This window comes from Oncorhynchus tshawytscha, linkage group LG18 (genome assembly GCF_018296145.1).
Source record: "Oncorhynchus tshawytscha isolate Ot180627B linkage group LG18, Otsh_v2.0, whole genome shotgun sequence".
In the NCBI taxonomy this organism is placed as follows: domain Eukaryota; kingdom Metazoa; phylum Chordata; class Actinopteri; order Salmoniformes; family Salmonidae; genus Oncorhynchus; species Oncorhynchus tshawytscha.
In genome coordinates this window covers 18,926,729-18,954,307 of record NC_056446.1, presented here as the reverse complement: position 1 = coordinate 18,954,307, position 27,579 = coordinate 18,926,729, and the positions used below count along the sequence as shown (strand labels likewise).

General features: G+C 42.4%; 1 protein-coding gene across 5 annotated transcripts; it reads left to right on the top strand.

The window, feature by feature from the left end:
• Positions 1–633: 633 nt before the first annotated feature.
• LOC112261903 (dnaJ homolog subfamily C member 5-like) lies at positions 634–25,884 on the top strand. Of its 5 annotated transcripts, XM_024437535.2 has the most exons (7): positions 634–1,020; positions 15,061–15,227; positions 15,966–16,179; positions 17,092–17,248; positions 18,654–18,931; positions 20,967–21,006; positions 23,131–23,215. In XM_024437535.2, exons 2-5 carry the CDS (start codon positions 15,070–15,072, stop codon positions 18,926–18,928), a joined length of 804 nt encoding a protein of 267 aa, XP_024293303.2. In that variant the 5' UTR covers positions 634–1,020; positions 15,061–15,069; the 3' UTR covers positions 18,929–18,931; positions 20,967–21,006; positions 23,131–23,215. The 5 variants fall into 5 exon arrangements, with proteins under 5 accessions (XP_024293303.2, XP_024293304.2, XP_024293306.1 ...); XM_024437536.2 differs by lacking the exon at positions 20,967–21,006 and having other exon boundaries at positions 23,131–25,884; XM_024437538.2 differs by lacking the exon at positions 18,654–18,931 and having other exon boundaries at positions 640–1,020; positions 23,131–23,205.
• Positions 25,885–27,579: the final 1,695 nt, after the last annotated feature.

Below are 27,579 nucleotides of genomic sequence, written 5' to 3'. Positions count from 1 at the left end.
TCGACACATCTATCTCGCTCCATTTTATTCTTCTCCCAGCCACTAAACTTCCTCTCATCACCATATTTGGTGGTGAGTAGGAACGTCAACCGGATGCTTCAGATTTATATATCCGGTAAACATCTGGCTCATTGTTCTAAGCAAACATTTTTTTTATATAACTAAATCAAGATAGACAACAGCCCGTTGTTTCAAATGGGAACAAACAAGCCAAAGTGGACAGAACAAGCAAGGAGGTGTACAGAGCCAAGCACGAGCTAGCGATATCCTATTGGCGCGTTCTAGCATTCAATTGCATATTTCTGTTGGGGAACGCCTACTCTGAAGTGCACGTGTCCAATAACTAAATTCGCCTTTGCACTCCTAAACAACGCACTTTTAAAAAACTTTGGCAAAGGTTAAAGTCTACAAAACTTAGTCCACTCTGTTCGGAACATATTGTAGTTTTGGGAACAGAAAACTGTATTGAGATCAAATGTTCTATCGATGAGTAAATTGGCATAACGTCTGCCAATATCCATCTCGTTCAAACTGGGCTTCTTCTCACTGCCATATTTGGTAGTGAGTGGGAAACGCCAACCGGATGCTTCACATTTATACAACCGGTGAAATATCTGTGTTATTGTTCTATTTGTGACTAGTGTGGTAGTGGTGGTCCAATTATAAGACCATTCCAGAAACCTGACTTAACTAATCATAGTTAGTTGTAACAATTTTATAGTTTTCATATACATATTTACAGAAGTTAGACAAACCAAGATGCATTTTCTTTTAATTTAAACATTAATTTCAAATAATTCGTGTAACGACATGACGACGCTGTCCCCTGCTTCTGAGAAGAGGGAATCAACCAATCAGACCTCGCTTGTCTGTATGGCTAACAGTACTGTAACGATAGTCTATAGCTGCTAGCATTTTTAGGAGGGGCAGAGACATTCTGAGCCATTATCTGGCATTCTTGAAATACAAAGTGGATGCCTCTATGATCCAGCTACAGCGAAATATACCTCTCCGTACAAGGTAAGATACGCCGTAAAGTCACCCTGACCTGAGCCACGGGAAAGGATTTCGAGCTACGCTAGCCGGTTTTGGCTAAATGGAGAACTAGCCGCTAGCTAGTGTGTCGCTAGCGGTCTCTTCAAAGATGGTTCCCTACTAACGTTACTATGGTCTCGGTTTAGTCTCTGGGTGCTTAGTGGGTGACAGTCCATACTCCACACCTAGAAGACCATGGGCATGGTGGAAATCCAAGCAACGTATTCTGGCATGGGGTTGAACAGTGTTGGATTGGTTAAATATAATTTATTTTAACGTTTGTACGTTCGCTAGCTAATTGTGACATCCAGTAGCTATCATCGTAGCGAGCTTGTTAAGGTTAGCTGCTAAATTACAGCGAAGCAGCCCGTCGGCTTTTGCAGTTGAAACACATTTAGAAGTATCGGTTGATGTCCATCCACTTGTTTCGCATTACTAACCAACACAGTAGACCACGTCAAGCATGAATCTGATCATATTAGTTAGCTAGCTAATAGCTAATCACTCCCCAAACGTTATTGACAACATTGATTGACAGAAAGCCTACTAACGTGATCCATGTGCGAGGAAAATAGAAATGTCATTACTAGTTCATTAGCTAGCTAAATAACGTTAGATGGCTTACTACATCTGCAGTACTAACGTTAGATCATTCAATAACAATGAATGGGGTAAAGACAGGATGTAAAAATTGTTTGTAATTCTCCATGTGGAGATTAGCAAGGGATTATGGTTGTGCAAGGACAGCAGTGGTTACACGTTTTCACCGAGTCTGTATCCACTAAATCAGATTTCACAGTCAAATTCCACAGCCACAAAATCTAAATTGGCTACAAACATTTGCTTGTTGGTCTTAATTTATATGGGCAGTCCTTAGGTGCTACATCCATTTTTGGACAAGTTTTTTTTTAAGGCAATTATTCGTTATATTATTCAGGAATCAATGGGTACATATGTCATACCTGCATACGTCCAAAAATGGATGTAGCATCTAAGGATAGCCCATATAAATTAAGAGCTATTGCGTGTGACAGATGGCTAGATATATCTATCTCAGCAAAAAAAGAAAATATCCCTTCAGACGGTAGGCAATTAAGGTCACAGTTATGAACATTTAGGACACTAAAGAGGCTTTTCTACTGACTCTGAAAAACATCAAAATAATGTGCACAGGGTCCCTGCTCATCTGCGTGATCGTGCCTTAGGCATGCTGCAAGGAGGCATGAGGACTGCAGATGTGGCCAGGGAAATAAATTACAATGTCTGTACTGTGAGACGCCTAAGTCAGTGCTACAGGGAGACAGTATGGACAGCTGATTGTCCTCGCAGTGGCAGACCATGTGTAACAACACCTGCACAGGATCGGTACATCCGAACATCACACCTGCGGGACAGGTACAGGATGGCAACAACTGCCCGAGTTACACCAGGAACACACAATCCCTCCATCAGTGCTCAGAGGCGCTTGACTGAGGGCTTGCCGAAGTTTTTTCATTGAAAAATACTGCACCAAATATCTTAATTAGATGTAAAATTGTGCTACTAAGATCTCTTCGGCAAAAACGTCAAAATGAATGACAGATTTCTTGTTCTTTTAATTCTGACTTTTTTGAGAAAGTGTATACTGGCTATGGCGTCATTAAATGGACAAACAGTACTTTTTCCGCTATGTTCTCGTTTTAAAAGGAAAGGTCTTGAAGTGAGTGCGAGCACACTCGTTCTGCCAGCCGAGTTTGACTAGGTACCAGCTGAACTGAATGCATGGGTCCGCAGAGCTCCTCATCCTCTCCACTCTATGCTTTTACTAACTGCAAGACATAATTAAGATTGAGGAATCCATTCAATCTCTTATCTGTAGTAATGTTACAGCTATGGGTTTGTCGTGTGAGCTAGCTTTTGCATAATGCTGCTGATGATCACACCCTTACAGGCAGCCCTCACTGCCATGTTTCCTAGCAACGTGTAGCTGCTGTGTTTCCACAATCTTCTCTCACAGAAAATATAGCTCAAACTGTTTTCTTTTATTGCCCTTTTGTCAGCAGATCTATCTATTAGTGAAACAAATTTGGGTCTAGTAACATATGGTATGACAATGATATTATTCAATGCATTTGTAAAGTATTCAGACCCCTTGACTTTTTCCACATTTTGTTACGTTACAGCCTTATTCTAAAATGGATTAAATAAAATAAAAATCCCTGTCAATCTACACACAATACTCCATAATGACAAAGCGAAACAAGTAAAGAAATTAAATGCCTTATTTACATAAGTTTTCAGACCCTTTGAGCTCAGGTGCATCCTGTTTCCATTGATCAGCATTTGAAGGTCGCCAAGAGCACAGTGGCCTCCATTCTTAAATGTAAGAAGTTTGGAACCACCAAGACTCTTCTGAGAGCTGACCGCCCAGCCAAACTGAGCAATCTGGGGTGAAGGGCCATGGTCAGGAAGGTGACCAAGAACCAAATGGTCACTCTGACGGGTGACCCTTCCAGGAGGACAACCATCTCTGCAGATCTCCACCAATCAGGCCTTTATGGTAGAGTGGCTAGACGGAAGCCACTCCTCAGTAAAAGGCAAATGACAGCTGGCTTGGAGTTTTCCAAAAGGCACCTAAATGACTCTCAGATCATGAGAAACAAGATTCTCTGGTCTGATTAAACCAAGATTGACTCTTTGACCTGAATGCCAAGCGTAACTTCTGGAGGAAACCTGGCACCACCTGACACTGAAACAGCAAACTTTGTGGAAATTAATATTTGTCATTCTGAAAACTTTTGGCCACAACTGTATGAGGTCATACAAGAAGTTTTGTAGTGATTCCTATGTTGATGTAAATAATATTTGTTGGTCTATGGTGTGTAATCAGGAGCAAACGGATGCAGATGCTGCACTTTTATGAAAGTGCTTATCCCAGTTACTAATAAGCATGCACCCATCAAGAAAATGACAAACTGTTAAATCCCTGTGGGTTGATGAGGAATTGAAAAGAGAGATGAGGCAAAAGGTATGGAAAATAAGTCTGGCTGCACAATCGATTGGCAAATGTACTGAAAATTGAGAAATCATGTGACGAAACTACACTGAAACAGCACCTCAATTACATTTTGGTAAAAAATGCAAACTCGGCTCCATCATTCATTGAATGATGGGTCATTCATCACAAAACCCACTGATAATGCCAACTACTTTAAATTTAAAAAAATTATTGACAAGATCAGAGAACTTGATATGCCAGAAATAAACACTGACACTATACATCCAAGTATATCTGACCAAATTTATAAAAGGCCAGCATTGTAATTTTGAGTTCAGTAAAGTGAGTGTGGAAGATGTGAAAAAATTGTCTATTAACAATGACAAGCCATCGGGGTCTGACAACTTTATGGAAAATTACTGAGGATAATAGCGGACGATATTGCCACTCCTATTTGCCATATATTCAAGGCTACTAGAAAGTGTGTGCCCTCGGGCTTTCCTAAAAATAGTAAAGCCCCCTTTACCGGCTCAAATAGCCGACCAATCAGCCTGTTACCAACCCTTAGTAAAAGTTTTGGATTTTTGGGGGGACCAGATACAATGCTATTTTACAGTTAACAAATTGACAACAGACTTTCAGCATGTTTATAGGGAAAGACATTCAACAAGCACAGCACTTACACAAATTACTGATGATTGGCTGAGAGACATTGATGATAAGGTTGGGGGGTCTGTTAGACTTCAGTGCAGCTTTTTACATTATCGATCACAATCTGCTGCTGGAAAAACATATGTGTTATGGCTTTACATCCCCTGCTATACTGTGGATAAAGTGTTACCTGTCTAACAGAACACATAGTGAGTTCCTTAATGGAAGCCTCCAACATAATCCAGGTAGTATCAGGAGTTCCCCAGTGCAGCTGTCTAGGGCCCTTACTTTTTTTCAATTTTTACTAACGACATGCCACTGGCTTTGAGTGAAGCCAGTGTGGCTGTATGCAGATGACTATACACGTCCGCTACTACAGCGACTGAAACACAGTGGCAAGGAATAAGTTAATCCTAAATATTTCAAATACAAAAAAACATTGTATTTGGGACAAATCATTCACTAAACCTCAACTAAATATTTTAATTAATGTGGAAAATGATTAAATTGAGACTGTAATGGTCAAAACATATTGATACAACAGTAGCTCAGACGAGAAGTCTGTCCATAATAAAGAGCTGCTCTGCATTCTTAACAGCACCATCAACAAGGCAGGTCTTAATACCCAACCTATAGACAGAAACTAAAACAGGAAACAAACGTACTCATGTCTGTTCAATGCTGGTCCGACCAATCTGATTCCAGGCTTCAAGATTGCTTCGATCACGTGGACTGGGATATGTTCCGGATAGCATCGGACAACAACATTGATGTATACACTGATTTGGTGAGCGAGTTTATTAGCAAGTGCGTCAGTGATGTTGTACCCACAGTGACAATTAAAACCTTTCCCAACCAGAGACTGTGGATTGATGGCAGCATTCGCGCTAAACTGAAAGCGACCGGAAACATGACCGACTGTAGATGATAATACAAGTTATAAACATGGAATTACAGATATACCTCTCCTTAATGCAACCGCTGTGTCAGATTTCAAAAAAACTTTACGGAAAAAGAAACGCATGCAATAATCTGAGACGGCGCTCAGAACAATAGAATAATAGCCTCCATGTTGGAGTCAACAGAAACCAGAAAATGCATGATAAATGTTTCCTTACCTTTTGATGAACTTCATCAGAATGCAGTCCTAGGAATCCCAGGTCCACAATAAATGCTTGATTTGTTCAATAATGTCTGTTATTTATGTCCAATTAGCTACTTTTGTTAGCACGTTTGGTAAACAATTCCAAAGTCACAAAGCGCGTCCACTATAACGTGACGAAATGTCCAAAAGATCTAACAGTCAGTAAAAACATGTCAACCCCCCCCCCCCTTCACATTAGAGGCATCAGACAAAGTTCTATTGACTGTTGACATCTAGTGGAAGGCGTAGGAAGTGAAAACTCATCCATCTCTTGCTGTAATTTCAATGAGAGCTAGGTTGAAAATCTGCCACCCCCAGAAAAATCCAAACAGGAAGTGGAATTTCTCAGGTTTTTGCCTGCAATATGAGTTCTGTTATACTCACAGACATAATTCAAACAGTTTTAGAAACTTCAGTGTTTTCTATCCAATACTAATAATAATAGGAATATATTAGCAACAGACTGAGGAGCTGGCTGTTTACAATGGACACCTTTTCATCCAAGCTACTCAGAAACTGCCCCTGCAGCCATAAAAAGTTAACTATAATAAACACACAGAAATACGAGCCTTAGTTTCCGGATTTGACCTATCACCTCAAACAAAACGTTTATTCCGTTCCATATTTTAACTAACAGGTGGCATCCATGAATCTAAATATTCCTGTTACATTGCACAACCTTCAATGTTATGTCATAATTACGTAAAATTCTGGCAAATTAGTTTGCAAAGAGCCAGGCAGCCCAAACTGTTGCATATACCCTGACTCTGCGTGCAATGAACGCAAGAGGTGACACAATTTCACCTGGTTAATATTGCCTGCTAACCTGGATTTCTTTTAGCTAAATATGCAGGTTTAAAAATATATACTTGTGTATTGATTTTAAGAAGGGCATTGATGTTTATGGTTAAGTACATATTGGAGTAACGACAATCGTTGATTGATTGTTTTTTATAAGATAAGTTTAATGCTAGCTAGCAACTTACCTTGGCTTACTGCATTCGTGTAACAGGCAGGCTCATCGTGGAGTGCAATGTAAACAGGTGGTTAGAGCGTTGGACTAGTTAACTGTAAGGTTAAGAGCCAAGGGGTCTGAATACTTTCCGAATGCACTTTATGTTGGTATAGGTCAGTGTTGATGGTTAATGTAGATATTTTACCCTTATGACATCAATATCCCTATTTGCCCAGCTTTAGTGGCTGCGAAGGTTGAGGTCAAAGGTGAGCTGTCATAGCAAAATCATGGTGTGTTATTTCACATATTAGTCATTGATTGTCAATATTTTTTTATTAACTGTGTGTAGCACCTGGCAGTTTAGGTTAAAAATGGTTAGGCTTAGTTTCTCCTCTGTTGGTTATGAGCAGGGGTGTAGATCAGATGTTGCTATGCCATAACTGTCTGTCCTGCTAGCTAGGCCTACTTGTTGTCTTGCTCATTCAGTTGTCCTTCCGCCACACTGAAGCATGCCTAACATTGTAGCAATGTTATAGGCCTCTACTTGTATTTTGTTTAATACCTCAACCTTTAATCAGGTTGCTGCCAATAAAGTTTATGGTGGCAAATAAAAGCAGATACGATCCTTTTCCGTTGACAATGTAATGAAGTAGGCTGGACGTTTCTCTTCTGAAGTAGCTGTCATCCCTGAGATCCCTGAGATGACAGCTACTTCAGAATAAAAGTACTTTGAGGCAACATCCGTCTCTCAAATCATTTGCGAATGGCAGCCAAAAATAGCCTTTCTGTGAGAAACAAGAGGATTGCAAAGAAATACAAAATACTTAATTTAGCCCAGTACTGACAAAAGGCATTTTTGGCTGTCACATAGTGTTAGTGTCTGTGCTGAAAATTTGGTTGATCTTTCCATCTCTGACAGACTGTTTGAACACTGAACAAAAACGTAAACATGTAAAGTTTGGTTTCATGAGCTGAAAGAAAAGATCCCAGAAGTTTTCCCGAAGCACAAAAAGCTTATTTCTCTCAATTTTTTTGCACAAATTTGTTCACATCGCTGTTAATGAGCGTTTCTCCTTTGCCCAAATAATCCATCCACCTGACAGGTGTGGCGTATCAAGAAGTTGATTAAACAGCATGATCATTACACAGCTGGGTACAATAAAAGGCGACACTAAAATGTATAGTTTTGTCACACAACGCAATGCCACAGATGTCTCAAGTTGTGAGGGCGTGTGCAATTGGCATGCTTACTGTAGGAGTGTCCACCAGAGCTCTTGCCAGAGAACTGAATGTTATTTGCTCTACCATTTATCATGCTGAAATAAGTGGAGTATTTTTCTCTACGGTCACTTAGTAGCCTAGGCCTACTTCTGCCCAAAAGACTTGTCTTTTAATCAATCTATGTGATTTTTGTTTCATGGAATCTCCATCTGTAGGCTATATTTGATTAGTTCTGATGCTGGGCAAATAAGTTGGTGGTGTAGCTCATCAATTCGTTTGCACATCTATCACTTATTTAGAAACATTTAGCATGCAATGTAAATCGAGTGTAGGCCTATTATTGAGCTCACGTATAGGAAACTTCAAAAGCCCGCGGAGGTTGTGAAATATGAACACAAGATGCGAATGCTTTTGACAATATATGTTGCTATTATTTTCTATGGGTCTCATGATGAAGATACTCTACTCCTGCTTCTTAACGAAGTAGAGTTACGGTAGGAAAAGAGTTGAGACGTGGATCAAAAAAGCATGGGCTTGCCTTGGGCTCTGTTTCAAAATATCACTTTTTTTAGGATGTCGGTTGGCATGAAGGAAGTTGTGGGGAAAATATTATTTTTTATCATTTTTATATATTCTTAGTCGACTATAAAATGTGTGTTGTATGTGATCAGGGTAGCCTAAGTGTGTCTTGTCTTTTTAATGGACAAATTAACTATTTATTTCATGTGCATGGTGCAGCCATATAAACTCAAAATATGCCATTCTATTTTCTGTTCTTTTGAAAATAATTTGAAATCAATTATATTAGTCTTATGTTTCTTAGGACCTGCTTAAAATGAATGAATAATGGATTTCTTTGAGATGGTGTATATTCCATGGATTTATTAACATAGACGCCCACATCAGCACACACCTACTCTGACTCCTACACTTTCCTGCATGTGCACGGGAGATAGAAAAGGCTTATCCTGGCAATGTGGTAAAAATGGGACCCCCAAATGTAAAATGTATATCCTATAGTATAAAAAAATGGATTGTGTAACTCCATAATGTTACTTAAATGATTTGTATATGAAGTGCGAAAATGCTAATATACAGTGCCTTTGGGAAGTATTCTGACCCCTTGACTTTTCCTACATTTTGTTATCTTACAGCCTTAAATGAAACAATTCCCTCAGCAATCTACACACACTAACCCATAATGACGAAGCAAAAACCGGTTTGTGGCTTTTGACAATTCCTTTTGTATTCCTCATGTCTTACACATTGTTAGAAAAAGTTTTGTCCAAATCAGATATTGGCTACTATATTAATTGGAATCCTATAAATGTAAAAAATAAATTCAACCAAGTCTGAGATGGTGGGTGTCATGGCTTGCTGAAATGACATTGAACCACTCCACAGCTAGAAGTGCTCTTTAGGTCTTCATTTTAAAAAATGTAAAAAATTAAATGTAACCCTTATTTTACCAGGTAAGTTGACCTGAGAACACATTCTCATTTACAGCAACGACCTGGAGAATAGTTAGAGGAGAGGGATGAATGAGCCAATTGGAAGTTAGGGATGATTAGGTGGCAATGACTGTATGAGGCCCAGATTGTCAATTTAGCCAGGACACCCCTAGTCTTACGATAAGTGCCATCTCTTCCAGGGAACAGTGTGTTGATGGAAAGGTGTCTTCAGGTTTCTCCCCTAGTTGTTTTTCTCCTCTCAGCCCACAATAAGCGGTGTCTGGACTGGGCCACTCCACAAGTTTCTAGGCCCATGGGAGAGGCTTGGCATAGTTCTGAGAGACAAGAGTTTAGTTTATTAGGATCCCCATTAGCTACTGCACATGCAGCAGCTACTCACCCTGGGGTCCACATAAAACGTACAGAACAGTTATAGACAAAGTAAGATATTACATTACATTCAAAAATCAAAAAAGCGTTATGTATTTAAGACAGAGACAACGAAAAAGAAATACTACTTACACACTTCCTATTCCTATTTCCAGTACAGTTAAATTAAATCTTTAGAAAGAGGAGAGGCGGTGTGGTACAATTTTTGTATGTTTTTATTTTTTTAAAGCTAAACTAGCTTTTTGGCTGTTTGTAAATGGTACAACATGAGAAAACGGGAGCAGGAGATTCCAGCTGTGTATTGACGGGTCGTGTTTTATATTGAAAGTAACTATTTTTTTTTTTGCGTCAATGGAGTGATCAGGGGCGTGCTACTGTAGTTTTCCTTCACAAAAAATACATTAGTGCAACACATTCAGTAGAAAATAACTTAATTTTCATCAGATGACAACAGAAGTGCAACACTATTTGGCTGGCAGCCACACAAGTAAATGAGCTTACACTGCAAATGTAGCACTGTGCGCTGAGAGTCGGGAAGCAAGTTCAGGGAGTGACTGTTTTAATAAAAGGAACATAATACAAAAGAAACACTAACAGCACACAGACATGAAACCTGAACAAAGACTCCTGGGGAAGGAACCAACGGGAGTGACATAGGGAAGGTAATCAGCGAAGTGATGGAGTCCAGGTGAGTCTTACGACGCGCAGGTGCGCATAACGATAGTGACAGGTGTGCGCCATAACGAGCAGCCTGGTGACCCAGAGGCTGGAGAGGGAGCACACGTGACAGCAAAAAGGATGCGTGGCCAATGTATTTCTAATGTTTGCCATAGAAAGAATGTAGCCAGCTACATTTTTATTAATGTTTTGCTTAAAGTTAATTGTGCATTTTTACCGCTGATAGAATACCAATTGGTGAATTCTCATCTGAGTGTAGAAGTGCAACTGAAGCAAAAGGCTGAGGCTGAGCAGAAATTACAGTAAGAAGTATTTAAATCTGTGTTTAAAAAATGCAGACATTTATTACGCATTCTTATTTTTCTGTGTGAAAAACGCAGAATTCTGTGTTAACACGAACCCTAAGTGTAATTTGCTAGTTATCTGAGTGGCTGAATTAATAAGGAGACGGGGCATCGTATAGTGTTAGCATTTTTGTTTTCTTTAAAAATATATAAAAAATTGTGGTACTTTTACCCCCTTTTCTCCCAAATTTCGTGATCTCGAATTGGTTGTGGTACAAGGAAATCCCGGCCTGCCAAACCTTCCCCTAACCTGGACGACGCTGGGCCAATTGTGTGCCGACTCATGGATCTCCCGATCGCGGCCGGCTGTGAAACAGGCTGGGATCAAACCCAGGGCTTTAGTGACGCCTCAAGCACTACGATGCAGTGCCTTAGACCGCTGTGCCACAGAGGGGGCCGTGTTCGCTTTCTGCCGTGGTGTTTGAGAAGTCAACGCCCTTTGGATGAGTTATCTGTACAGCTGCCTCTGCTATCTGGATTTTCTTGCGTTCCCCCCCTATTCTCCAAGCAGAGCAGGCAGCTCGTTGCCGTAGCGACTCCAGATTCCACGCAGACGCGTGTATACTTGCTGCACCAGAGATGGTACTGTTCTTCCTTCAGACAAGTATGCGTCAAAGCCTTATTCATTTGCACTATGTCTCTAGTTCACAGTCTAAACTCACCAAAAATGACATTTGGTAGCTCCTACCTATCTGTAACTTATGTTCTGGATTGCGTGTCTTTGCAATTCGTTTTTTTACCGTTTGTGCTTTTTAGCATATTTAGCTTAGCAGCCTCCATGGAAATGGACTATTACTTGTGCTAATTTTGACAGCATTCTGGTAATAGATGCCGATTGGGCTTTCTTTTTTTCTTTTGTCGCCCACTTGTGTATTTAACCTGTAATACCGCAAATCCTGAGATGAGAGAAGGATGATATGAAAATCTGGGTACCGCCCAACCCTACTGCAATGCACAGGAGACCATTATCTTAGGCCTCCAGTGTTTGCCCCATATGCATTTCAATTGTAGAAGTCACTCTAGATGTAAAGATGTATCCCCCAGGGAGACACATTCCCTCCCAAGCAAGAAGCCCCCACCCGACACCCTTGCAGGAAGCCCCCTGCTAAGTCTGCCACTGCTGTTGGGAAAAAAAATCCTGGAGGAAACACTGGGCTTCAGTAGGTCCTATTTGACATGATGGATGCCTCATGCAGAGAACCCTTTACCCCCTTTACACAAGTAATTGTGAAGTCTCCTTTCTCTACAGAAATGGATAGACTGTTCACAAGTAATTTTATTTGAACTGATTAGAGTTGAGGCTGGACCTGAGCCAGTGGAACATTGGAGCTGGGGCTTTAGTGAATGGCCTACAGACAGGCCAGATAGCAGAGGTAATTCATGGAAACAAGCTTTACTGGTTAAATGTCTCTGCTTGTCCAAGCTTTGGAAGTGTGGTTGTTGTTAAGCAGTTGGAAACCCTTGACTTGGCTACTGACCAGTTCCAATGTAGAACAAAGGTGATTACAAACAGACTGCTTTTTCAGTGTTGGTGCACCACCAGCTTTAAGTGAATCAATGGGGTAAGCTTAGTTTACTGCTAGTCTGATTTTGCTTGTAGCCTTGTGCCACCATTTACTGTTTCCCCTCACAACAACTTATAGAAAAAGGTTCCCCCCCAGCCCAAACCACCTCCTAAGCCTCTCCCTGCTTGTCTCTGGGCTGTGCTGGCTGTTCAGGAGAAGTCTTTCCAGGCCACAGCCAGTCTAAGATTTCCCCATGTTGATCTGTGTGAGATCAGCAATATGTAATCGTCTTTAGCTCAAGCCTTCCCGGGGCATTAGTAGTCACCGTGTGCGTGGCTGAATGTGGTGTGTGTGTGCCCCAGCAGGGCTAATGTCCTGCTCAGCAGAATGTGGTGTTGAGTTTCACTGCTGCCTTCTGTTAGGCTTTGTTTTAATCAAATGGATTTCAGATAGAGGCTCTACAGTTTATGTATTTCATTATTCATGTTTGCCATGCTGCTGCACTTTACTACTCCGTCTTGGAGCTTAATCCCAAATGAATCTGTGCTGGTCTACTTGTCAATAGTGTATTGTGGTTGTAAATGATCTGTAGGGGTTTTGTGTAGGCCCAACCTTTACATACAGTGCATTCGTTACAGCCTTCTAAAATGGATTACATTTAAAAAAAAATCCTCATCAATCTACACACAATACTCCATAATGACTAAGTGAAAACAGGTTAAGACATTTTTGCAAATGTATTAAAAATAAAAAAATTAACATCCCTTTATTTATGAAAGTATTCCGACGCTACGGGGCATCCTGTTTCCATTGATAATCTTTGCGTTGTTTCTACATCTTGATTAGAATCCACCTGAGGTAATTTCAATTGATCGGACATGATTTGGAAAGGCAGACACCTGTCTATATAATGTCCCACAGTTGACAGTGAATGTCAGAGCAAAAACCAAGAAATTGATCGTAGAGCTCCGAGACAGGATTGTGTCGAGGCACAGATCTGGGGAAGGGTACAAAAACATTTCTGCAGCACTGAAGATCCCCAAGAACACTGGCCTACATCAATATTAAATGGAATATGTTTGGAACCACCAAGACTCTTCCTAAAGCTTCAGACCCCTTGACTTTTTCCATGTTTTGTTACGTTAGACTTATTCTAAAAATGATTTTTTTTCCCTCAACAATCTACACAAAGTACATCATAATGACAAAGAAATGTTTGCAAAGTTTCTCCCATTCTTCTCTGCAGATCCTCTCAAGCTCTGTCAGGTTGGATGGGGAGCATCGCGGCACAGGTCTCCAGAGATGTTTGATCGGGTTCAAGTCCGGGCTCTGGGTGGGCCACTCAAGGACATTCAAAGACTTGTCCCAAAGCCACTCCTGCGTTGTCTTGGCTGTGTACTTAGGCTCATTGTCCTGTTGGAAGGTGAACCTTCGCCCCAGTCTGAGGTCCTGGTTTTCATCAAGGATCTCTCTACTTTGCTCTGTTCATCTTTCCCTCGATCCTGACTAGTCTTCCAGTCCCTGCTGCTGAAAAACATCCCCACAGCATGCTGCCACCACCATGCTTCACCTTAGGGATGGTGCCAGACGCTTGGCATTCAGGCCAAAGAGTTCAATATTGGTTTCATCAGACCAGAGAATCTTGTTTCTCATGGTCTGAGAGTCCTTTAGGTGCCTTTTGGCAATCTCCAAGCGGGCTGTCATGTAAGCCACTCCTCAGTAAAAGGCACATCAAGCCGATCTACCATAAGGCTTGATTGGTGGAGTGCTGCAGAGATGGGAGAACCTTCCAGAAGTACAACCATCTCCACAGAGGAACTCTGGAGCTCTGTCAGAAGGACCATCAGGTTCTTGGTCACCTCCTTGACCAAGGCCTATCTCCCCTGATTGCTCAGTTTGGCCGGGCGGCCAGTTCTAGGAAGAGTCTTGGTGGTTCCAAACTTCTTCCATTTAACAACGATGGAGGCCACTGTGTTCTTGGGGACCTTCAATGCGGCAAAAAAATGTTTGGGACCCTTCCCCAGATGTGTGCCTCGACACAATCCTGTCTCGTAGCTCTACGTACAATTCCTCATGGCTTGACTTCATGGCTTGGTTTTTGCTCATACACTGTCAACTGTGGGACCTTGTATAGACAGGTGTGTGCCTTTCCAAATCATGTCCAATCAATTGAATTTTCCACAGGTGGGACTCCAAGTTGTAGAAACATCTCAAGGATGATCAATGGAAACAGGATGCACCGGAGATCAATTTCAAGTCTCATAGCAAAGGGATACTTATGTAATAAATAACTTTTAAAACAAATTTTAAAAATCTTTACCTGTGTTTGCTTTGTCAATGGGGTATTGTGTGTGATTAAAAATAAAAAATAAAAAAATTTGAATAAGGCTGTAATGTCATAAAATGTGGAAAAAAGTCTAGGGCTCTGAGTACTTTCCAAAGGCACTGTATATACTGGGACTGCTTGACACACACATCTGTCGACCAACAGACTATGGACCAAATAATCGACCAGTTGACTATTTGGAATCAGCCCTTATACACACGTAGTTACTTGTTTTGAAAAACAATGAAGATTTAAGAACAGGTCTTTTAAATACTTCAGGGTGTATGTCTGTTGCTGCAATGACAACATACTCAGTGCCACGCCTCCTGTGTGTGTGTGACTCAGTGCTAACCTCCTGTGTGACTGTGTGTGTATCTTGCCAGACTTCAGCCATGGCCACGGCAGGCGCAGGACCAGGCGCAGGACCAGGCACAGCAGAGCCAAATCGGCCAGGCCCCCAGAGGAAGATGTCCACCACAGGGGAAAGCCTGTACAAGGTGCTAGGCCTGGAGAAAGGAGCTTCCGCTGATGACATCAAGAGAGCTTACAGGTAACATGCTCTCGTGGTGTGACTACCATTGTGATGACTGTTGTTTTTATCAAATTAACTATGTTTAATTATTACGTGATTAAATTAATCATGTAACAATGAACTCATTAGCATTCTTGGGGCATCACGGGAAAGTTATTTAATGAGTTGCTATCTTCCGACTTAAACTCTAAATGTATAAATATCTCTTACCTCAATAACAGTCTATTATGAATTATTATTACCTCATATCAGTCTTATTCTGAATGTCATCGACCGCACAGAAATACTAATAATCGCACAGAAATACACACAGGATAGATTATATTGATTACTAACATAATGCAATGTAAAGTCCCAAGTTGACTAACAAAGCATGACTGGGTGGGCGGCTGCTACTGCTGCCATCTTTGATTCTCACCCAGGAGTGAGAGTCATGACAGTCCCCCTCTGGTCGTTTTTAATCTTGTAATTATCTTGCCAGTTGCACACCACCATAAAAATTACCACGGGATGTCCTGGTTGTGGATCCAGGACATCCCGTGGGGGGCAATACTCAGGCTGTGTCTGGTTGTTATAGCCACATAACTGGTAAGCCTGTTTCTCCATTTCCCAATGAATTGGTCCATCAGACGCAAAAGTATGGACTTCTAATGGGTTATAAGCTCTCTATAGGATTCAGAGTTTCATATAATTCATATGTGACGGCGTGGACTAAGATGAATGAATTCAGCAATCTGTCCATCCATCCATTTACAGGAAATTAGCATTGAAGTACCACCCAGACAAGAACCCAGACAACCCGGAGGCTGCAGATAAGTTTAAAGAGATCAACAACGCCAACTCCATCCTGAACGATGACGGCAAGAGGAGGATCTACGAAGAGTACGGCTCCATGGGTCTCTACGTGTCCGAGCAGTTTGGAGAGGAGAGCGTCAAATACTACTTCCTCATGTCCAAGTGGTGGTTTAAGGTGAGAGAGAATACCTCATAACCCCTCTAAAACCACCTTTTAGTCTAACAGGGTAATAGATTGAATACTCAGGTGACCTTGACCCTCTGGACAGGTTATCCTGGGTGTAGTCAGGACTGCAGTAGCCTCTGACAGTGGGGTGATTAACCCATCCTGAGTCCCAGCCTACTGTCTCTGTCTGTGATGACGCACTGACTGGATTGCTTTTACAGCCATGTCACACACTCATCACACTGTATTAGACATTACTATGTCTACTCCATTCATTAGACACCCTTCTATCTGGTGGTGGGAGTGCATTGACAGTCTATTAATTCAAGACTTGTGTGGAAGTGTGTTATTGCTTTGAAAGGTGTCATCGTTACCTCCCTCTGAACCTGTCAGTGTACTGTGTTTTTCTGTTTGTCAGTTAGACCGGTGGCATCAGGTGCAAAGCGGTCTTTATTTAGAACTGTGTTGTGTGTAGTTGTGCTCAGTCACTCTGAGATGTGAGGCCTTTGATGCTGAGTAGAGTACAGTAAGTAGAGTGGTTGAGATGCAGAGGGGACCATCCAGTGACTGTCTCACAAACCTCACTCTGCTTTCATCTACAAAGAAAAATACAAAGCACAGGAAATTACAGGGAGAAACCAAACCGCCACATGTATTTATACCCTAGAGAGCACAGTGCAATAGGATTTATTAAGCGCACCACACATATTACATTGGATATGTAGCATTGAAAAGCAGAGAGCTCTGAGGGCAAAGCCACTGTCTGAGCCAGGAGGTCTCTGCTGTTAACATCCACTCTAGCTTCTCACACTGGGCCACCCTGTAGATCTGAGGCCAGATATGTAGAGGTTCTCATGGGAGCAGGATGATGGCAGGTGGCTGTCCTGACTGACTGCTGTGTGTTCTGTCCTTGTGCTGCAGACCATGGCCGTGTGCTGCACCGTCTTCTCCTGCTGCTGTTGCTGCTGCTGTTGCTGTTTCTGCTGTGGGAAGTGCAAGCCGCCGGAGGAGGATGATCACTACCAGTATGTGGACCCAGAGGACCTGGAGGCCCAGATCAAAGCAGAGACTGATGGAGGTGAGAACACGCTGGGAAGGGGGTGGGGGGGAGATTTTGGTTTGATGGTGGGTAGTCTATGGGAGAATGTTTGGGGCACCAGTAGGTGGGCTGGGGACTGAGAGCGTGGTGCTACACATGCATGTATATTATAGACACTCTGCTATAGTTGGACTAGAGGTCATGGGGAGGGTAGCCGATTAAATGCAGTATGCCCCTCGGTCCCTGTCCTTCTCCTTAGTCCTTGGCCCCTCCACTGTACCTCAGCGGCAGGCAGCCTCGCAGATGTCGTTTTTTCAGCCTGAATTAACGCTGTCACTTCCTTTCAGAGCATAGGAGCCGGAGAGAAGCCGATTAGAGGGAGGAGAGGCGGGGAAACCGCAGAGCACAGATGGGGCTAGAGCTGCCAAACAGAGATCGGGGGGGAGAGGGAGGAGAGGAGAGCGTCAGTGTCTAGCTCTGCAAGGCAGAACTCCCGGTCTACAGCACCTGATCCTGCTCTGGAGGTTGAGGCTGAAGGCTAGCCCATAGATTACCTTAATGAAGCAGAACAGCTAAAAGTGCATGTATTTATAGCTCACACACACTGAATGAGAGACTGCTGGCTCATATCACAGAGGATATGTGCTTTGTATCACAATCCTCCTTTACCACAAGGATACAAATCGCTAATGAAATGTTGTTTGGTATTTCTGCAGGTCAGCTTTCTGTTTGAAAGCTATGGATGTACTGTACAATAACGTAAACATTAACTGTTAGAAATGTCAAGTGTTACTTTTCTTCCAACATTTCAAACTCAACAAGAAGCTTTGTTTTACCCTCTACCATCCAGGTCAGAACAGGGACAGGGGCTGGGACAGAAGTGAGATGAGGATGATTAATAGCACATCCTCAGATCTGACAGGACTGTATTGTCTGCCTCTGCCTCCTGTGTCGTGTCCTTGACTGGTTGGTCTGAGGACATGACTCGGCTCCTTGACTCATGTTGCCTGTAAACACGGCAGCAGGAGAGCTCAGATCACTCAATAGCAGACAGTCCCAACGACTATACTTCTAAATGCCTTGTCAGAGTGATCAGCGACCACGGTGACCCTATAGTCATGACCCTATAGTCATGACCCTAAGCCCAAATTGCTGTCGCACTTTCAGTGTAAGAAGTTATGAAATGATAATGCATTGTAATTTACTATTGGTTTCAGTGATATTTGAATGTTTAGGCGAATACCTAGGTGACATGAATAACCTAACAAAAAACAGGAACTGTGCTTCATTTACAGTACCTGAAAGCTAACCAGGACATGACAAGCTAACAACCCCAGGGCGGTATGGGGATAACACATCAGTATACTCTGGCCCAATGAGCAGGACAGGTTAATCTCGTTCTGACAGAGTGGTGTTTTTGTACGTTTGTGTTTTGATCTACCAGGTGACACGGTAATCATTGTCCAGCCCATACCTGTAGCCGTACCTATAGCTGTATCGAGCCCTGTGGCTGAGAGCACCAACCTAGGCCCTGCCATCAGCCTAGGCCCTGCCATCAGCCTAGGCCCTGCCATCAGCCTAGGCCCTGCCATCAGCCTAGGCCCTGCCATCAGCCTAGGCCCTGCCATCAGCCTAGGCCCTGCCAGTCCAGTAGGTGACAACCCGACCAGTCCAGTGGCTGCTGAGAACCCAGGCGAAACGCTGCCGGAGTCTAAATGACTCGTAAGCCCCCCCCACCCCCGTCTGCCTGATGTACTGGCTGTACTCATCCCATCTGCATGGTGTTGTCCATCCGTTACGCCCCAGACCAACCCGTTTCACCGTACTGTATTAGTTCGTAGTGACACATGTTCTGCTGTTTGTTAGTTCGACTGGCTCACTAACCATCTATTCTGTTTGCCTGTCAGTGCTGCATGATGTCATGGCTTTTACTTCTACATATTTTCAGCACGGCCACATGAGCTTACCTTGTATATAATGTCTCTGCAACCTTTTCACAACAATCATTTCAGTGAGTTGATTGCTAAGTATTTTGATTGTGTTTGGTCCATCATGAATGTATCTGCAGTAACTATTTGCTGCCTTGGTTATAAAGTGGATGTCATCTCTTTATTAATTAGGCCTAGTAAATGGTAATTAGATAAAGCCTAATCTCTGCCCAGTATCCCATTACCTCAACAGCAAGAACACAGTGGCACTTAGGGCTGGATTCAATCCGGAAGATCCGCGTTAAAATGTAAAGGTAATTTGTGATTGATGTAGACATTTTAACGTGAATGCAGTCTCTGCGGGAACATTGCCTTTAAATTTAAACCGAGCTATACTGCCTTCACGTTAAATGCTGCATATGTCGGCTCAATCGGAAATTACCTTCAATTCCACCATACGGATTGAATCCAGCCCTTAGGCAACACAGGGCCCCACAGCAGCCAAGTATTCACTCAACCCACAACACATTAGCTGCCTTCAATAAACAGTAGCAGTCTATTTATATGAAACATCAATGAAATGTCAGGCTGGTTAGTTGAAAACCTAGCCTGTGGGTATGTGCAGGACAGAGAGCCATGTTCTAAAAGCACAGTCCCTTTTTGTCATAAGCTAACACAACCCTGGGATCCCCCTGGGGCCTGACGTAGAGGTAGCTGACCGCTTGGCTGAGCCAGTCCACTGTGGGTTCAGCAGCTAAAGTGTTGGCACAGTATTCAGGCCGTACCATAGAACTATAATGAGTCATTCTATTTCTCTGATTCATGCTCTCCCTTCATAGTGGTGGTGAATGACTAACCGTGGTGGTGGTTGTAAATGACTAACCGTGGTGGTGGTTGTGATAGACTAACTGTGGTGGTGATGGGCTGACTGTGGTGGTGATGGGCTGACTGTGGTGGTGATGGGCTGACTGTGGTGGTGATGGGCTGACTGTGGTGGTGATGGGCTGACTGTGGTGGTGATGGGCTGACTGTGGTGGTGATGGGCTGACTGTGGTGGTGATGGGCTGACTGTGGTGGTGATGGACTGACTGTGGTGGTGATGGACTGACTGTGGTGGTGGTGGACTGACCCTGGTGGTGGAGTGGTTTTTCACTTGTCACTGAAGCAGGGTTGAAACTCTAACCTCACAAGACATGCCTTCATTAACCTACAGGCTGTAGGCTAACTCCCATGGAATTACAGAACATTCTAGTATGTTAGTCAGGTGCTTACCACTTTAGGTTAAGAATATTAGTAGTGTTTCAATGAAAGACTGGGGTTTAGAGTTCCTAGATAGTCTGGAATATTCCATGATGCCCACTGAGTACTATAAATTCGAAAGTTTGTTCATGGGGTTCCACTGTCACCTGTGGAACTACCACTTCCTAGGTACAGGTGTGTGTCCAGTGCACTGTTGAGACCAATGCCCCATAGACCTAGATGGACCACCGCTGTCCTGTCACATCCATCCATATGTTTTTGTCATCTCACCTCACACCTACTTCCTCAGCACCGTCCTCTCTGTTAGTGGTCTGTTTGTTCAACACCATGACACCTGTTGACGTGTCAGTCTGGTTCTCTCTTTAGCTATACCAGAGCGATAGCTTGAAGCTTTGAGAGACAATGGCTATATAATGATGTTGGGATAGTAGTGAATCAGTACTATCATAGCATTATACTGTCATCTGATATAGTAAGGGTAGTAGTCTACCACTAATAGTAGAAGTACTTTCAAAGCAGTGCTCTGTGCTCTCCCTCTATGCTGCATTTTGGATGGTGTCCTCTATAAGGACAGTGACAGTGTGGATGAGCCTCGCCAGGGGAGGGCAGGTAGGTTCCTGATACACACTTGGTTATGTTCAGTAGGGTGCACCGTAGCAAAACGTTTTGCAACGGAAAGCACTCTCAGGTAACACTTCCTTGTTCCAAAACTTTTTCCACCTACTGAACATGACCTTTGTGGAGTTTCAACACTTCAGGGCAGGTTAAACAAGGGCCCAACTTCAGGTCATGCCTTCTACTAATAATACATTCCCTTGTCAGTTGTATCTGAGATAAAACAGGCTATTACTTGTGAACTTTTTATTTAACATTTTCACTCAGCAAGTAGCCTAAATCATGACAAACTAGTACAAGATAAAATCGTGTAAGACGGCGCATTAACAAAACAATAATCATAAAACATGACTTGCTGGATTTTGACCTCTGTATTTTCAGAAGAGGTCACTTTTTTGATAACATGATTTATTGCCGCAAAGCTAGATGAGGATTGGAAGCTTCCAGTCAACAGGGTTTACAGAGCTGTAGATCCAGCTAGTAAACACTCTGTGTACCTGGCAGCCAAGGCCTTGCCCTTGTAGCCTCAGCCTAGCTGCTTTATCGTTTAAAGTTTTACTGTAGTCACAGACCTTTGGCTTGTACAGTCTGCATGAACCACAACCTGTACTGATATTCCTGTTTGATTTCTCATTGGCATCATGTCATTAGCCTAAATCTATAGAACCCTGACATGTAATTTGGTGTTTACAAAGTCATTGTCATTTGAAAGTCATTGTTACCTGTCTGTACATGCCTGTTGGTTATTCATTTGACTTCAGAATTTGACCTTTTTAGTATTATACAAACAATAGAGAATTATTTGACAGGATATGTAGCATAGTCCTTTACTCACTCCATTAGTATAGAGTGGGGCATATAGCTAACATACAGCGCTTTCAGAAAGTATTCACACCCCTCACATTTTGTGTTATAGGCTGAATTTAGAATGCATTACATTTAGATTTGTTTTGTCACTGGCAATAGACAATACCCCCATAATATCAACGTGGAATTAGGTTTATTGGAATTTTTACAAATTCATTAAAAATGAAAATCGGAAATGTCTTAAGTATTCAACCCCTTTATGGCAAGTGTAAATAAGTTCAGGAGTATAAATTTGCTTAACAATTCACATAATACGTTGCATGGACTGTGTGTGCAATAATAGTTTTTAAACATGATTTTTGAATGACTACATCATCTACATACCCCACACAAAATTATCTGTAAGGTCCCTCAGTCGAGCAGTGAATTTCAAACACAGATTCAACGACAAAGACCAGGGAGGTTTTCCAATGCCTCGCAAAGAAGGGCACCTATTGGTACATGGGTAAAAATAAAGATACACTACGAAGATACAGGCGTCCTTCCTAACTTAGTTGCTGGAGAGGAAGGAAACCGCTTAGAGATTTCACCATGAGGCCAATGGTGACTTTATATCAGTTAGAGTTTAATGGCGGTGATTATGAAAAAAATAATGAATGGAATGGAGTTAAGCACAGGAAAAATCCTAGAGGAAAACCTGGTTGTCTGCTTTCGACCAGACACTGGGAGATGAATTCACCTTTCAGCAGAACAATAACCTAAAACACAAGGCCAAATCTACACTGGAGTTGCTTACCAAGAAGACCGTGAATGTTACTGAGTGGCCAAGTTAGTTTTCACTTAAATCTACTTGAAAATCTATGGCAAGATCTGAAAATGGTTGTCCAGTAATGCTCAACAACTAATTTTGACAGAGCTTGAAAATAATGATGGGCAAATGTTGCACAATCTAGTAGTGGAAAGCTCTTAAAGACTTAGCCAGAAAGACTCACATCTGTAATCCTGCCAAAGGTGATTCTACAAGGTATTGACTCAGGGGTGTGAATACTTCTGTAAATGAGATATTTCTCTATTTGATTTTCAATAAATTTGCCAAGATGTCTAAACATGTTTTCATTATGGGGTATTGTGTGTAGATGGGTGAGGGGAAAAAAACAATATAATCCATTTTGAATTCAGGCTGTAAAATAACAATGTGGAGTAAGTCATGCGATATGAATACTTTCAGAAGGCACTGTGTCAACTGTCCTTTTCTCTATTGAGGGTTATTTTTTTCTAGTGAATCTGACCCAGTCCCTTGTCTTCCTGCAGGTCCGCGTGCCCCTATCGTGATCCAGCCGCATTCCATCACCGTTGAGGTTCCAGAGACCTCCCAGCCTGCAGCCAGCCAGCCCACCTCCAAGCCCCAGCAGTGACCCTCCCCTCCCAGCCCCGTGTACCCGCTGGAGCCCTCCCCTTAGGTGGGCACGGCCCCACCCTGGAGCCCCCAGCAGCCAGCCAGGCCAGCCGTCACCACAGCCAGGACTCACCAGTGCCAGTCAACCAGCCAGCCAGTCAACCCCCCATACTGTGGCAAAGGTCCAACCAAATGGACATGAGCGGCACGCTGCCAAGAGACCCGGACTTCTTATGACTTGATATATAAATGTCTATCTACCAAACTGAGGATTAGAACAAACTCCTATTACTCCATTTTATCCCTCTGTTTCAATCCTCCCTCATCTATCCCCCCTCCCCTGCTCTCTTTCTCCCTCTTGGACTCTCGTCTCTGTCAGAGCTCTGGGATTGGAGACTCTTCAAGTTCAGTCTGAGTTTTGGGATTTAAATAGCCTGACTCAAACCTTCCACCTCCCGGAGACTAAAGCATGGATCAGAGGATGTGCATGTGTTAAGTTTGATCTGCATGCCCCTACTGTACAACACTGGCACATACATACCCCTCTACTACAGCCACCACCACCATCTTACCCCTGTCAGTGATACCCCCAGATCCAGCCAGGTGCACTTACAGAATGCTGCACAACCAAGGGTCTCCACCTCCACCTGAATGAGACCCAGAAGTGGGGCCGACATTCGAGAACAGTGAAAATGTCCTGTGGAGAACTTCTGCATTTCTAACAGAAAAATGTGCTGACTGCTTTATTTAATTGCTAATTGATGTCACAATTATGTTAGTTAGACCAAAGCCAAACTACATGCCACTAACTCCATGCATTCAGTAGCCACCAGTTTCTCCTCATGCCACTAGAGCCAACCTGAGAGGATTGCGCCATTGAGGTGTATGCATTTGGGTCTACTATGCACTTTTGAAACCTGTGAATTGGGTAAATGGTCATTTCTGATGGACTGTCAGCTATCTTATGGGTCCAGTCAACCAGCACTGCTTACTGAAACAGTCAGCACACTTCTCTCTGTATTCGATGGAACTGACCGATGGAAACAGCTAGCTGACTGCAACCCAACTACTTATCAAACGTCTCCCATCTCAAAGGGTGGTTTTGCTTTGCGTTCTCATAGTCTGATGTTGTAACATGGAGATACAGGTGGTATGTACTGTAGGGATCTGTGTTTGACCCAGCTACTAAGTGCACTCTATGCCACATTCTAGAGTGACAATTATGTTCTCTGTACTGCCTACAGAGAGATCCCATCACCAATGATTTTGAGACTTTTCAGATGTTGATTTGACTTTGAAGAAATAACACACCAGGGTGTTTTCCATGGGGTTTTAGTGGGCTGAGGCATGTTGAGTATTTTATGGGCTAAAGATGCACATGTCTACTATTTACAACTAGGCATTAGTCCTCCCATTCACTCCTTTCTACAGTAGGGTCTCTGTGATGAGATGATGCAATGTCACACAGCAGGGTTAGGGTCTGTACAGATCACACAACCAGCCATTTGTACTTCAGTACAGCTCTCTTTATGATCCTGGGGGTGCAGAGTCTGCACTTTCTCAAATGTACTGTAATCAGAATAGTGAAAAAGTGAAGCGAATGGGTGCCACATTGTTATTGCGAATCAGTCAGTCCCAGTGGTGGGTGGGGGGGTGTGTGTAGAGCATTGTACAACGTCTTTTGGTTTGTTCATCTAGTGCTGTGGTCAGTCAGTCATCCCCTCCCAGTTTCTTTGTGGTTGGTCATTTGAAAAGGGCATTCTGTGTTTCCTAAAGAGGGACTGGTACATGGTGTTAACCACCTTGTGTATTGGCTGAAGAACAACCCTAAAGTTAGACTAAATCATGTCATCAAATGATGTCAAGCGTTTTGTAGCTTTGGATGTTTTTTCTCCTGAGTTTTCATAGAATTAATTTATCAGTAGCTTCAATTTCTTACTGGAATTTATGGCACTTTTTTTCTCCCTTCATTTCACTAAGTTAAAAACCCTCCTGATTTAAAAAAAAAAAAAATCAGTCTGTTGGTTATGCTTTTTCGAAAACCATAGTAAATCGGATGCATTTCAACATAACAGTGCAGTATCTATCCCCAGGGTTCAGAGAGGAGAGATACCTTTTATTTATTCTGGTGATCCTTATCTGCTGTAAATAATAATCACTGTGTGTCACATGCAAATAACATTGTAATAAGGTTGTTTTGAGACTCTTTGTTGAATGGAAAATGTTTTAAGAATCAACCCCATATACATAGTGTACATTGTCTATTTTTTATTTATGTCAAACCGAAAGAGCTGTTTCTTAAAAAACAAGTTGACAGTTGGGAAGAGAGGACCCTAGACTAGCCAACATGGTCCTCCCAGGGGGCTGGGCAACTGGTTGAAAGAGGTAGGCAGGCAGGCTGTCCTAACTGGCTAGGCCACCATGGCGCTGGTCTACAGTAGCAGGCAGACAGGCAGTGTGTATCGGTCTCCCCTGAGTGTAGGGGGCAATGATGTCTCCATCTCATCTCTCTTCTAGGACACAGGGTAATGTATGAGGACTCTGCCACTGAAATGATTGATTGTAGTTTTGTCGACGTTTTCATTGTCATTCATTCATCATGTCTCATGGACAAAAATGATCTGTAAATGTGTATTTATATAATGAAATTAAAAGAAGGGGGATTTGTACAATGTATTCTGTGTGTGTCATTGTGGACTCTGAATCCTTGGTATTTTATTAGGATCCCCATTAGCTGTTGCGAAAGCAGCAGCTACTCTTCCTGGAGTGTTTTTATTTATATATACACACATATTACCAGTCAAAAGTTTGGACACACTCAAGGGTTTTATATCATTTTACTATTTTCTACATTGTAGAATAATAGTGAAGACACAAACTATGAAATAACATATGGAATCATGTAGTAACCCAAAAAGTGTTCATCAAAATATATTTGTGATTCTTCAAAGTAGCCACCCTTTGCCTTGATGACAGCTTTGCACACTCTTGGCATTCTCTCAACCTGCTTCACCTGGAATGTTTTTCCAACAGTTGAAGGAGTTCCCACATATGCTGAGCACTTGTTGGCTGCTTTTCCTTCATTCTGCGGTCCAACTCATCCCAAACCATCTCAATTGGGTTGAGTTTGGGTGATATTGAAGGACAGGTCCTCTTATGCAGCACTCCATCACTCTCCTTCTTGGTCAAATAGCCCTTACACAGCCTGGAGGTGGGTTGGGTCATTGTCCTGTTGAAAAACAAACGATAGTTCCACTAAGCGCAAACCAGATGGTATGGCGTATTGCTGCAGAATGCTGTGGTAGCCATGCTGGTTAAGTGTGCATGAATTCTAAATAAATCACTGACCGTGTCACCAGCAAAGCACCATCACACCTCCTCCATGCTTCACGGTGGGAGCTACACATGAGACCTACTCTGCGTCTCACAAAGACACAGTGGTTGGAACCAAAAATCTCACATTTAGACTCATCAGACATATTTCCACCGGTCTAATGTCCAACGCTCAAGTTTCTTGGCCCAAGCAAGTCTCTTATTATTGGTGTCCTTTATTTTTTTATTTGATTTAACTAGGCAAGTCAGTTAAGAACACATTGTTATTTAGAAAGACAACCCCCTGTTCCCTGGTAGACTAACAGCCTTGTTCAGGAGCAGAACAACCGATCAGCTCAGGGAATCGATTAAGCAACCTTTCGGTTACTGGCCCAACGCTCTAACCACTAGGCTACAGTTTAGTAGTGTTTTCTTTGCAGCATTTCAGGCCTGATTCACGCAGTCTCCTCTGAACAGTTGATGTTGAGATGTCTGTTACTTTGTTTATTTGGGCTGCAATCTGAGGTGCAGTTAACACTAATGAACTTATCCTCTGCAGCAGAGGTAACTCTGGGTCTTCCTTTCCTGTGGCATTCCTCATGAAAGCCAGTTTCATCATAGCGCTTGATGGTTTTTGCGACTGCACTTGAAGAAACGTTCAAACTCTTGACATTTTTTGACTGACCATGTCTTAAAGTAATGATGGACTGTTGTTTCTCTTTGCTTATTTAAGCTGTTCTTCACATAATATGGACTTGGTCTTTTACCAAATACCCTACTTTGTCACAACACAACTGATTGGCCCAAACGCATTAAGAAGGAAAGAAATTCCACAAATTAACTTTCAACAAGGCACACTTGTTAATTGAAATGCAATCCAGGTGACTACCTCATGAAGCTGGTTGAGAGAATGCCAAAGTGTGCAAAGCTGTCATCAAGGCAAAGGGTGGCTACTTTGAAGAATCTAAAATATATTTTTGATTTATTTGTTTAACACTTTTTGGGTTACTACATGATTCTATATGTGTTATTTCATAGTTTTGATGTCTTCA